At 38.1% G+C, this 13,737-nt stretch overlaps 1 protein-coding gene across 2 annotated transcripts; it reads right to left on the reverse strand.

The window, feature by feature from the left end:
• Positions 1 to 40: 40 nt before the first annotated feature.
• Positions 41 to 13,438, reverse strand: washc2c (WASH complex subunit 2C). Of its 2 annotated transcripts, XM_044136397.1 has the most exons (31): positions 13,291 to 13,438; positions 11,036 to 11,179; positions 10,760 to 10,924; positions 10,560 to 10,628; positions 9,767 to 9,940; positions 9,557 to 9,650; positions 9,428 to 9,489; positions 9,268 to 9,324; positions 9,094 to 9,177; positions 8,877 to 8,961; positions 8,188 to 8,247; positions 7,936 to 8,081; positions 7,760 to 7,847; positions 7,628 to 7,681; positions 7,326 to 7,529; positions 7,085 to 7,239; positions 6,891 to 7,001; positions 5,835 to 5,930; positions 5,645 to 5,746; positions 5,469 to 5,561; positions 5,212 to 5,384; positions 4,951 to 5,068; positions 4,137 to 4,550; positions 3,911 to 4,039; positions 3,552 to 3,653; positions 3,374 to 3,448; positions 3,089 to 3,148; positions 2,408 to 2,611; positions 1,616 to 2,314; positions 1,345 to 1,516; positions 41 to 675 (listed from the first exon to the last, which is right to left on the reverse strand). In XM_044136397.1, the coding sequence occupies exons 2-31, from the start codon at positions 11,177 to 11,179 to the stop codon at positions 530 to 532; spliced, it is 4,335 nt and encodes a 1,444-aa protein (XP_043992332.1). In that variant the 5' UTR covers positions 13,291 to 13,438; the 3' UTR covers positions 41 to 529. The 2 variants fall into 2 exon arrangements, with proteins under 2 accessions (XP_043992332.1, XP_043992333.1); XM_044136398.1 differs by lacking the exon at positions 3,089 to 3,148.
• Between the last annotated feature and the right edge of the window lie 299 nt (positions 13,439 to 13,737).

The raw sequence follows: 13,737 nt of genomic DNA on the forward strand, positions 1-13,737 counted from the left end.
CAAGAAAAGCAATGATCGACCTGGAAATAACCACACATAATTCAGGTAAAATATGTTTCATTTTAGTTATTAAAAAAAGCATCGTCTTTATCATCACAGTCAAAGTTAGGAAATGGAGGAAATTCTTAATAAAAACATTGTCAAAATTGACTAAGACAGTCAGAATGATATGGCACGAACCTAAAGAAATAACATCTCACATGGCAAAGCCAAACAAATCAATATAATTTCTGCAGGCCTCAAGACTAAGCATAATGTATGCTTATAAAGTGCTATTATGTATTATAAAGACTAAACAGTTATATTAACTATGATGCCAGGATAATTTTGGAAACTCCTTTGAAAGATGAATGGTATTGTATTAATTACAGTTTTTGTCAGACAAAAATAAGCCACATACTGATATGATGTTATAGCAATAAATATTCTATCAATAGTGTATCATGTCTTTTTTTGACCACTTAATAATGAAGCAAAAAAAAAACAAACAACAAAAACAAAAACAAAAAATCCACACTTTTACAAGACATCAGTTCCCACCCAGAACGTTAAGTGGGTCATCAAATATGTTGCTGGAATCTGGTGCGGTACTGGCTTCCTTGGCTGGTGGAGTTTTCTTTGATTTATCAGGAGCCTTCGGCACTGGCTTTGCTGTGCTTGTTGTAAAAATGTCATCTTTGAAGGGCAGAGAGATACAACAATGTAAAAATATGACAACAGGTGAGCACTAAGCAACACAGCTGATCTTCAGAAAGTAGATGGTGGCATGCAAAAGTATTAAGTTTTGTATTTTTACATTTTGTCATGTTCAAACCTCAAAAGTATGTTATAGAGATTTAATATGACAGATCTACACAAAGTAGGTCATACTAGTTAGTAGTTGTGCCAGACGCTTTCTACTTTTGGATAACAGACTGAAAGGTGCTCCATGAGACGCTTGAAAGCTTTAAATATTGTTGCATAACCAAATTTTGCTTTAAACTACTCAAGTTCTTCCCTGGTTCGTTCCTTAGTTTTTGTGATGCTTGTTCTCCAATGTTTCCCAACAAACCTATGAGCCCTTCACAAATCAATTGGACTGAGGTTAAATTACACATTTGCTAATTGCGTGACTTCCCACTTGTTTCACTAAATTTCATCCATTGGTGTCAGAGTAAAAATGCATGCCTCACTTTTCAGACTTTATGACACTTATTTATACCCCATTTCATTATTACCCACTACTATGTTATGTAGTGGGTAATAATACCTATAAAATACATTGACATTTATGGTTGTATTCTAAAAATGTGGAACACTTTGGAAAAGCATTGTAAATGTGTGACAAGCATCACTGTTGCTTACCCATGTCGTCATCAAATATTGACTTGGTCTCTCCCTTTAACTTGGACTTCGGTTTTGGTTTAAATGTGTCTGTCAGGTCAGCAAAAATGTCTACATTATTGTCAAACAAGGCAGCGTCAATGCTTTTCTCTTTGAGCTTCTTGTCAACTTTAGGCACAATGGTGGCTTCCTCCTGTAACACAAATTCAGACAGGAAAAACAGGAATCAAATCCACCCTCACAGCACAGATAAACCTTGATACAATTACAACAGACAAAAAGGTAAACCTACCTGAAAAATGCCCTGTGTTGAAAAACTACTGCCATTCTTGATTTCTTTTTTAGTTTTGGATGTGGCAGTGGCATTGCTGTTAAGTCCAAATAAGTCATCATCGTCATCTTCCATAAAGGGAGAGAATTTAGCTTTCTTTGTTACCGAACGTGGCTTAACATTTTGGAAAAGATCATCAGTGTGCGTATCAAATATAGAGTGTTGACTGGGATCTATATCCTTCTTCAGTCCTGCCCCACTACTGGCCTGTGGCTCGATGCTCTTGGGAGTCTCTCTGGGTGAGGGCTTGTTAAAGACGGTTTTAGGCCCAAAGAGACTATCTGAGCCAAAGAGGTCATCTTCTTCTAATGGTAGTTGTTTCTTTGTGCTGCTGCTGTCCTTACTGGACTCTTTCGTTCCTGCTTTTGTCGATACTGGCAATGACAGCTCATTGGGTCTGGAAGAGCTTTGAGAGGATGAAGGCTGTGAAGGTAAGGGCTGTGGTGAGGTTGATGCTTCGGACAAGGAAGGAAAAGTTGGGTGGATGGGCGTGAGGTTGGATTTGTCTGAAGGAGGCAATGCTAAATTGGAAACAATGGGATTTGGCCCAAAAACATCTTCCCCTCCGCTTTGATCTGTGTCCCCTATCGACTGTTTGGCAGCCTGCTGCCTTGCCGCTCTGGACTGGGGTCTCCGAAGAGCCGAACCTTTTGCACGGCCCTGCCAGGGTAGGGAGATTTTAGCTACTTTCGGAGCAGTTGGAGGTGAACATAAAGAGACAACAGTACATAAAGTGCCAAACTCAAAACCCACCTTGTGTGCACTTTGCAGAGTCGTGACCTGGACTGGTGTATCAAAGCTCACCCCCCCTTCACTCTCCTCATGTCCTCCTATAGGGGTTGAAACAGGACTGGGGCTCAGGCTGGAGCTGGATATCCCAGAGGAAGAGCTCAGAGTCCCTGACATGCTGGAAAGAGCTCCAGGGAGCAAAGCAGCAGGGTTGATCATCAGACTGGCCTGGACGTTGAAAATAAAATTTTTAAAAAATTAGTTGCCGTGAAATCTGGGTAGATTCTTTTTAAGATGACTTTACTTCAAGCAAGAAAATTCAGCATTTGTACAGAACCACGAACTAATAGTACAGATTTGTATCACTTCTCTAACTTGTAAGTTCCTCTGTGTGGTTCAGAGAAAGGAGAAACCAGGACTGAGGATGGAAATGGTGCAAGAGCAACAACAAACAGCAAGAACTACTGAAACTGCAAAGACCAGCAAGACAACTCTTCTTCATTAGTAAGATAAAATGAAATAACCATTTTCAATTAGGACAGTCAATTTTAGCGAAAGTTTTGAAGAAGAATAGAAAAAAAAAAAAGCAGATTCAAACATACGTTAAAGTAGCAATAATAAAGATCTTCCCTGAAGAGGAAAATAAGAGGAAAAAAAGGTCAGTATTAAAGGCTTTTAATTCAGTTTAAAAAAAATATATATTACTTGAAGTTTCCCAATCCTTGATGAGGAATCTTTAGGTTTTACAGGGTGTGGGGCTGGTTTCTGTGTGGTCAGATTACAGCAGGATCAAAATTGTATCCAACATAAAATTTGTGTTTTCTTAAAAAACAAAAAAAAAAACAAAAAAAAACATAAAAACTATCTTACAATTGAGAACAGAACAAAACACAAATTATGCTTCTAAATCAGTAAATAGTTGCCACAGTTTTGTAGTATAGAAGTGAAAAAAAAAAACAAAAAAAAAAAAAACAGACAAATTTAGCCCACCTGAATCTCTGAAACAGGATCAGGGCTTGCAAGTGGCGCTTTATCAAGAGGTTTGCTTGGTTTCTTTGCTACTATCTATATAAAAAGGGAAATAAACGGTTGGTATTTTTTGTAAGTGTTAAAAAAAAAAAAAAACGTTATCCAGTGTTTTCTAAACACATAAAACTTATTTGTTTACCGGAGGGGGAGAAGTTGCTTTGACAGAGCTGAAGATGTCATCTTCGTCATCGTCTGAAAACAGATTATGTGCCGCTGGTTTCATCGGACTGACCTTAGAACTCTGAAAATTGACCAAGAAAAAAAAACAAAAAACAGTGTTCTTTTTTTTTTCTAAACGTACAATGAAAGCAGTATGTGATGATGTGAAAATTGCTGCCAAATTTTATTTCACAAAAATATAATGAGGAATCTGTTCATAGTGGGACAGTAAATGTAGTTTGGAAGGTTTAAATAAATTTGACTTTAATGTCTGAACTGAACTTAGAGCTGTTTCTTGTTAAGAGTAAACTCGCACAACAATGCAACAAATGAACTGACCTCAGCTTTTGTTGTGGCTGCGAAAAGATCAACATCAGGGTCGTTGTCCTTCTGCTGCGTTTGACTGAACAGCAGCTCTTCGTCCTGGAAAACCCCTGTGCTCTTTTTCTGCTGTTGCTCCTCTGCAGGCTACGGAAAAATTTTACATTTCAAATGCAGAAGTAAAACAAAAATGCAAATGAACAAATGTTCCCATATTCTCTGTTCTATTACAAGGCAGACAAACCTCTGGTGTCTTTCCTGCCATGGGCTTACTGGTCGAGAATATTGGTACGTTCCATTCGGATTCATCTTCGTTGTCCTCATCAAACAGACTGAATGTTTTTGTTTTGCCTTTGTCTTCCTTCTTTTCCTTGGTCCTAAACATTGGTGGTGGGGTCCCTTTGGAGAGGAAGAGGTCATCCTGGTCTTCATCGTCCAGAGGGCCCTGTGTCTGCTTGCTGCTGAGAACGTCAATGCCACCAAAGAGACTGACTGCTCCAGCAGGCTTCTTTCTGACTTCAGTGCTCTCCGGTGACGGCAGCGCTTCAGGTTTCTTTTCAGCCGGTTTCGGCTGCACCGGCGGTTTGTCCTTTGCTGGGGTCTCAGAGACCAAAACCTGCTCTGGCTTTGAGGAGGATTGCGCAGTGGCAACCGGCATCTGGGAAAATTACAGATAATAAAACAGCTATACATGGAGGACGCAGAAAAAAATGCATATGTGAACTTTCAAACATAAGAACTGCTTTCCTTTAAAAAGCGTCTTTGACGAACAGTTTAGGTTTGTAGGACCACAGGTTATACCAACTCAATATCATCCCCTACAACAGTTTATTATGCTAAAGTCTTGTCTTGTTGATGTGAATGAAAATGCTCTTGTATAAATATATATTTTTTTGTAATGTAGAAATGTAAAATTCTCAAAATAATTCCCAAACATGACAGTTCTATATACAAGAATAGTTTATCTTCTCGATTTCAACTAAGCATCAAAATAATTTATTTATTTATTTATTTTAAATTATCCATAAGCAATGAGTTTAAGATTTTTGCTCACTCACTTTTGTTGGGGCTTCAGAGTTTGTGTGAACTGCAGGGTTATTGCCAAATAGAGATTCTTTTCCTTCATCATCTCCCTCGTCTTCAAACAGGAGAGCAACCCTCTGGGGCTTCTTCTGACTTCATGAAGGCAACAGAACAAGAAGATGGGTAAATATTTAAAATGTTAAAGTACGATAAAAGTTACAATGCCGCTTGAGCCAGACAAGAGCTGCTTTGTTTTCCGTTTATAAATGAATTAAGTCATTTACAACAGTATGTACCTTGACGTCTTTGTGTCGGCAAACAGGTCATCGTCATCCTCGTCGTTAAACAAACTGCTCTTCTGAGGTAATTTAGTACTTGGGAGATTAGATGGCGCACTAGTGCTGGTTTTCATTCCTCCTGTTTTACTCTCCACCTTCGAGGAGCTGCTTTTTGGACTTATCCACTGATCCTGACATTTCCGAAAATAACATTTTTCAAATCCACAAAAATCCTGGTTGGCGAGTAGAAAATATTACCTTTATTATCCACATACCTCGTCGTCGCTGAAAAGAGAGATGGATGCCGCTTTGGTGGGTGGTGGGACGGAGACTTTAGCTTGAGATTTGGCTGCAGACGCAAAAAGATCCTACAAGGTAAAAGATTAACATGTAGTAATGTCAAATAAAACGGGTCAGATTTTATTTTGTGCTGTAATGAAACAGTTTTCACCTCTTCTTCCTCCTCATCAAATAAGGACAGGGGGGTTTTGCTGGTTTTACCCAGACTTGAAGGGTCAGGCTTAGATTGACTCTCAATGACTCCTGGAAATAACTGACGCCGACAAAAGATATCAAGCGTCATTGAAATGCTTTGTGAGCCTCAAATCTTCTTACCATTTTGTTTCTATTGCAAACATTACCTGAGGCTCTTCATCATCAGAGAACAGGCTTATACTGTGAGGTGTTTCTGTTGGCCTAACTGGAGCTTTTCCAACATCAAGGGCAGCAGGAACAACCTGAAGTTCATAAATGTAAACAAATCCAAAAAAAAAAAAAAAAAATTGAGTTGTGAAATTATACTGTTTATTGAAGAAATGGGAATTTGAGCTATGCCAAAAAAACAAAAACAAAACAAGAACAATAAAAACCATAAGCTCAGCAGAGTCACATTTTTAAAGAGATGCTCAGGTTAGTTTTCTTGTCAAAGACAACATGTAAAAATTCAGGATGTAAACTAAAAAAAATGTAGACAAACTAATGTAATGGCTTGACACAATATTTCCCAAGACGTGGAATGAAATGTGAAGGTTTTCTCCTCTCTTCTTGATACAATTTTATGCATTGCAGAATAATAGGGTGCATTTTACACAGAACCTTTTTCACCCACAATCTAATCCCACATGGTGTCCCCCAGGGCTCAATTTGGAGCACTGTTCTCAATGTGCACTATCCCTTGACAAATAAATGTTAATTATTTTGAGCTTATTAAATAAAGTGTAAGTACAATTTATTTACTTAAATGTACCGGTAAGTTATCATTAAATCTATTTTCGAGCATTCCAATTTTAGTGTATGTTTATTGCTGTGCTATAAGCATTCGACTGTCTATGGATCAATGCACAGCATTTTGGAAACGTGTTGTCATAAATTTGTTCTTTGAATCAGATCTAGCGAAGATCATCAAGTTCATTTAAAATTTTAATCGTCTTAGGTACCTTATTTTTTCCTCCACAATTAGGTTGTATGAGTTAAGTAAATAATTTAAATTCTTCTAACATATTAAATTATTTGTCTACATTTTATCCAGTGTCTACTTAAGAAGCGGTAAGTTGTTTTAGAAGAAAAAGCAACGCTGACATTGTGACCACTGAAGACAATGGAACACTTTTAGACTGAAATTCTAACATTTTGCGAATGAAAACAAACTAAATTGATGTGTGTTAGGGCTAAGTAGGTAAACAACAGTCCATACAGACCTCTTCATTTTTCTCAGAGTCCTCACTGGTAGACGTCTGCCGTTTTTTCAAGCCCTCGCTTAGCAGGCTTTTAGTTGCAGGACCAAACATGGAGATGGCCCCAGCTGGCATCTAAACATGAAATTGACCGTCACCATGACAACACAGAAAACACAACATACTATACATTTCTGAGAAAGAATGTTTTCATTTACCTTTTTCTCTGGAGGTTTATCTTTCTCCTCCTCAGGCTCCTTCTTGCTTTGGGTAGGAGTTGCTGCTTTGAACTTACCACTGAATATGTCACCATCATCATCCTCATCGTCAAAAAGGTCAATTGAATTTTTAAGTTTGGCTTTCTCCTGTACAGCTGGAAATTAAATTAAATAAATAATCAAGCCAAGATCCCATTGGAATAAATGCAGCACCACTTAGGCGCCTCTTTCAGTCACATACCAGAGTCTGACTTTTTCAGGGTTTTACCACTAAAGAAGTCATCGTCTTCGTCGTCATCAAACAGCCCCTCGACTCCACCACCACCACCACCACCCCCTCCAGTGAGAGTTTGTGTGGGAGCCGTTTTGGTCCCGACAGCTGGGGACTTATTTTCTTTTCTCTCCTCTGAGTCAGAGCTTTGTCCAGAACCAAACAGGCTGTTATCTGATTGGAGAAAGTTTGTTTCAGTACAATAAAGCATATATTAAAAAAAAAAAAACAAAAAAAAGGTTGCATGTTACTATTAAGATCTCTTCTACTACCTGGAAATATTGATACGGCACCAGCTGGAATCTTCTTATCAGCTTTACGAGATTCTGAACAGCAAAATAAATGTTAATCTCAATCTGTGTGTTTACTTTAAAAATGAATCTTTTTGTATTTCTAGATTTTACCTGAAGTTTGAGATGTGTTTTTTATCTTTTCATTCATTACTCTTTTCTCCTGCAAAGCGGGTTTTGGTGCCTCAGAGAAAAGATCTCCCTGTATGATGCAATAGAACATGACACATTGAAATCTGATCCCACATCTTCCACGATGCAGATACAAAACAGGAAATAAATCACATCACCTCGTCATCATCGTCAAAGAGGCCCTTTCCTCCGCTGAACAGGCCACTTTTTCCTCCAAATGGGGAGAAGTCATCATCGTCGTCGTCATCGTAATGATCATTCATCTTGGGAGGCTTAAACATGTCATCGCTGTCCTCCTCAGCCGCTGGTAAAATTTAAATGAACAGTTTAAGTTTGGGTCGGTTTGTTGCGAAAACTAATGGAGCATCTAAACGCAAGGCTGAACAGGAATGATGATGACCGTGTCCTACCCTGTGGTTTTGCAGGCTTTGGTTCTTTTCTGCCTTTACTCTTCTTCTTAGATGCCAATGCTTCAGGATAATGAAATGGTAGAAACAAAAGATCCATAAACATGCACATGCAAGAATGGCAGACGTATGTGAATTGCACTTGATGTTGTACTCAAACAAGCGCTTTAATGCCACGTTTTTCACTAAATAAAACACAGCTAGCCTCATCAAAAAAAAAAAAAAAAAAAAGGTGTAAATGTTAGCCCAGAAATGATTGTAGGATAGGTATATGCGATTTATGAAATGGATAATACAAGAAAAGCAAACAATTGGATGTGGTGGCTGAAAACTTTAGCTCACTTCTATAAATAAAGAGAACTTTATTGGTCCCTTTATATACAGAGAACAGTTAAGTCTCCATAAATTCTTTGTGATGTTATTCTAATCTTCCCAAATATATGTAGGCAAGTTAACAGCTGTATATCAGCTGTTATGAACAGCTGTATTTTTGCTTGATTGTTCACTAATAATTATTCAACAAAGTTTGGTTTCCTCAGCTGCATAACAGGTAGCCTATAGAGGGACAAACTTTGTAATTTTGTAAATAACTTTGTCCTAGATGGATTTTACCTGAGGACCAATGAGATGTAGGAATGGAAGTCCACAGTGGGTGATGTCGTGTGTGGTAGCCGGTAATGACAGGTACTTACACGCACGATCTCCTTCAGGCCGGGTCATTTGTTCCCCTTTGATTCGGGCGGCTAACTCATCTTCAAATCTGAACTCGCCTGTGTTCTGTGACATGCAAAATATCAGCTGTCATTCCTTTTTGGAGTCTTCTGAATTACCCAACACTTGAATTAATCTTTCCTATTTCAGATACTTTAGGTGTGTACAAAATTAGTATTTTGTGTGACCCAGCTATACCTTTGGAGCATCATCTTCATCTGATTTTTCAAATAGGTCTGAATCCTCGTCATCCTCTTCTTCAAAACTAACCATAGATGACTTCTAGATGAAATTGAGGAAGAATTGTAAAACTTAATTGGCTTGAAGATGAAGTTATTTTTCATATGGAGACAGAAAAATGACTTAAGATACCTTTTGAATATTATTGTGAGTTTCAGGCTCCTCCTGGGAAACGTCATCATCTGAATTCTGTTTAAAAGAAGAAAAAAAACATTTTTTTTTTCTATTAAACGTTTTTGAAAATTAAAACAAAACCATAAGTTGTGAAATAATAAAGGAAATATTATCTCACAAATTCTTCTTTGTCATTTTCACTGTCAACAACGCTGTCCCTGTCACTGTCAACCGATAGTTCTGAAAATGACATTAAGGTTATTGATGTCAAGCTGAGGTACAGACAGAGCAGCTGTGAGAGTCTTACCGTCACTCGACAGGTCACCAAGCCCAACATCATCCTGCTCCATGAAGGCTTGAGAGCCAATCAGATACGGAAGCGGCCTATCCACATAGAGATCCTAATACCAAAATAAGCAACACCCAAACTTAATTACACTGATCTCATGACATGCATTCCAGTCAAAACTGCAATAATAGCATTTCACTGTTATTGCCCTTCATGGGAACAGCACACCTTGGGTTCCAGGATGGCCTCTTCTCTCTCCGGGATCTCCTCGTCCTCAGAGTCAGAGTTCCCTGCCTTGATGTCCAGATGCTCAAACGCCGACTCCAGTACTTTCAGCCCATAACTCACAGCTTCCTGCATCTTGGGGATCAACTCTGCCTCTTTTTGCTCTCGAGTCTTTTCCTGAAATTCAGAGATGAATAAATTCAATCTGAAAATACTTGCAAAAGTAGTTTCAGACTTACATTTTTTTTCCACATTTTGTCATGCTACAATCAAGACATCAACGTAATTTACTAGGCTTTCATCTGCTTGACCAACACAAAGTAGCACATAATCATGAAGAGAAAGCAAAACGTGACATGGGTTCATTTTCTCTCCAGTTAAAAAAGGAAATATGACATGCTTTTGTGTTTAGCCCTGTAAACAACAATACCACTACATAAAATTAAAATCTAGTGCAACAAACTGCCTTCGGATGTTCAGGAATGAGTAATTTATTCACTCATAAGCACAGCTGTTTAGTGAAGTATCATAGATGGGGTTTTTTTTCGATCAGTGAACAAATGGCATGAAAAAGACCAAGTAATGGCCAGGAAATAAAATAAGTATTTCAGTAAAACTGAGACAATGCATTGTTTTCCTCCCATTTTACTGACATGCACTACTTCGTATTTTCTTATCACATAAAACTCCAGCACAATAAATTTACATTTGTGTTTGTAAAGTGACAATATGTGAAAAGCTCAAAACACTGTAGTCAAGGAAAATGAGCGATGTTAGCAGGTTCGTGCTCAGTTACCTGTTCAGGCTGCTTCTCTGAAGCGTCAGCCTTGGGCATCGTCTCCTCCACCTCCTCATCATACACTCTCTGATACAGAACAGGATACACTGAATCATGTGTTGTCTACTTAAAAACTGCTCTGGCTCAAAAGAAGTCTAAAAATATCAATGTAAATTTAATTTGGCAAATACTATTAATGAATTTATGAGATACATTACATTTTCTATAAATTGTGTATTAGAGAGCATTAAAAAGTCATTGAAGACAGAGTGCAGGCGACTGTCTGTGGCCTTGGTGTCCCGGATAAGGCTGTCCAACTGCTTTTCAATCTCATGCGTCTTTGACAACATTCTCTGCGAAAAGTCTTGGAGGAAGAGGAAGAGCTGCGAGATAAAAAGAAAAAGCCGTTATGAAAACAGGATCCGTTGATTTCACAACTTTCTCAAGCACTGTTTCACTGATGCTTCAGAATGACAACACCGTTTCTAGCTTACCCCCGAGTCGGCTGCTAAGGACCAGTTGGCACTCTGTTGTCGGATCTCCTCAAGACTCCATGGTCTCTCCCACACCTGAGCATCTTTGCTAAAAGTCTCACTTCGGCTTGGGCCATTTGCGATTCCATTTGGCAAAGTACTCATCTGGAGTCAAATAATTTATTGTGATGATGGAAATCAATAATTCAGGCAGGCTTTTTAAATGCCTGTCAACACATAAAGAGCACAAAACTAAACAGAAAATTATCTTCAGTATACATTTGTACTCTAAACAAAAATCGGTTACCTGTGGGAGGAAATAAGAGCAAAAATGCAAATTGGAGTGAATGTTTCCACTGACAAAGACTTTCTAAGACTGAAATTCGCTGCCTATAGCTACCTTGACATAAGTACCACTTGTGTATGACATTAAATAACTATCAGTTTCAGTTGCATTTCTTTTCTTCATAGTACCTTCCCTTTAACATCCTGTCAAATTAAAATTACAAAACTCAGTGCATTTTATTGGGATTGTGCCTAACAGGCCAATAGAAAGTTCCCCCAGTACATAATTCTACGGTGGAAGAAAAATGATTACAACACATTTTACAACAAAAAAACTGAAGAACCTATTGTGCTTTTCAAATCCGTTTACATTCTAAAAGCATTGATTCTGATACCCCAAAGAAATGCCAGAACAATCAGCTACATTTAACTCAACTAAGCTGAAGAACCTGGCAAAGAAAGTATCACTCAGAAAAGCAACAAGAAGGTCTGTTACCCTGAAGGAGCAGCAGAGGATCCACAGCTAAGGTGGGAGAATGACTACACAACTTGCTTTAATGCAAAAGTGGAAAACTTGTCAAATTACCATAAAACATTGTGGGGGCAACATTGCGCTATGGTAATGGTAATTTTATTTAACACAGTCAAAAAAGATAGTCGGGTTTGATGGAAATATTGATGTAGGTAATTGCAGAACAGTCCTCCGAGGCAATGCTTCTCAACTCCAGCTCTCAACCCCTCCTCCCCCCGCACTGCATGTTTTAGATGTGCCTCTATTCCAGAACAGCTGATAGAAATTATTGCATGACCAAGTACTGCAGAAGCCTGTTAATCACCCACAGATTCAATCCAGGTGTATGGCAGAAGGAAAACACCTAAAACATGGAGGGGCAGAGGGGCGCGAGAAACACTGCTCTAAGGAAACATTATAGAGGTGACAAAAGACTTCAAATTGGAGTGGGGGTTGTCCTTCCAGATCGAATTAATCTTTGCAGACGTTTAACAGCCAATTTAACTGAGCAAGAAAGAATGGCAAAAAAACTTAATTGTCTAGATGTGCAAAACTGGTGGACACATAACCAAAAAGAAAGCCATAACTGCAATGAGAGAGGGACTAACCACAAATGCATGCCCTGCTTTTTTTTTATAAAATATCTTAAGCCTATAAATCATTTTCCTTCCACTTAACAATATGCATCACTTGTCTTGATTATTCACAGAAAATACCAACAAAATGAACTAAATTTGCATATATGTGACAAAATGTTATCAAATTCTAGAGGTATCATTACTTTTACAAAACACTATATGCTGCTTTATCAGAGATTAAAACAACATATCCTGACAGCCAGATGTGTACAAGGGAGTTGGGAAAACAACCTGGGAGCATAAAATTGAAGTTAAAGACAGTGACATCACAACCAGGAAGTTCATCATTGCTTGAAAGATCTCAAAGCTTTACAAGCAGTAAGAGTTCAGCTGTGGGGTCAAAGGTTTAAACCTCTTTAAAGAAAACTACATTACAAAAAAAACAGAGATAATCTCTTAAAAGATTATTAGCATCGTTAACATGCAACTATGTGAAACTAGATAACTGACCAAGTTTGTAACAAAAACAATATTGCATGTATTAATTAAAATTACAAAGACAGAGCTACCTTACCGAAGAACACAATTCAGTTGTTGGTGATTTGGTCCTTTTAGTGTCACCCAAAAACAAATATTGACTTGTGAATTCCCATAAATGTTGTAAACAATTTTACTAGTACACTTATAATGAAACACGACAGCAGTGCCTTTATAGTGACGTTGCTTGATTAGCGAAATGTAATTTATTACGTCCCCATGAAGTTTCCAGAATTTGTTTTTTTAAGGGAAAACGGGGGGAGACTGTATGGCTTAGCTAGCATTTAGCTAGCCAACATCAACACTGATGTTCCGTGTAGCATAAACGGATAAATCACCCTGCATATAAGTGGTCCCACGCTTACCTTGAATATCTCCTGTTAAGCGCTGCCCACGACGGACAACTGCGGTCAAAAACGAAGAAAAAAAAATTAAGATCGATTATGCAAAATTTGGCCTTTCCCTCATTGGTCTTCTGACAGATCAGCCATATTCTGTCTGCAGACAGTCACCTGACTAGCGTTGTATAGCAACCAAGTAGAGAGGGGCGGACCGGAACAAACCAACAATGTTTGTGGGGGGAATCCGACAGAAGTTGTGAAATCACAGACATAAGAAAGATCCTTCTCTACTATGCCTGTGTGAATTATCTGGTTTAGTTTTAGGCTGAAATTCCACCCTCGTCCTCCTATATTTCAATAACGCTTGATAAATTTATTTAACTTTATCTGGAAAACAAAAACATTTGACACATTAATAAATTTAAGAGAAAGTGGTTCATTTTTAAAAAATAACCACAATAATATATAAAA

The sequence above is a fragment of the Gambusia affinis genome, linkage group LG13 (genome assembly GCF_019740435.1).
Source record: "Gambusia affinis linkage group LG13, SWU_Gaff_1.0, whole genome shotgun sequence".
Classification (NCBI taxonomy): Eukaryota; Metazoa; Chordata; class Actinopteri; order Cyprinodontiformes; family Poeciliidae; genus Gambusia; species Gambusia affinis.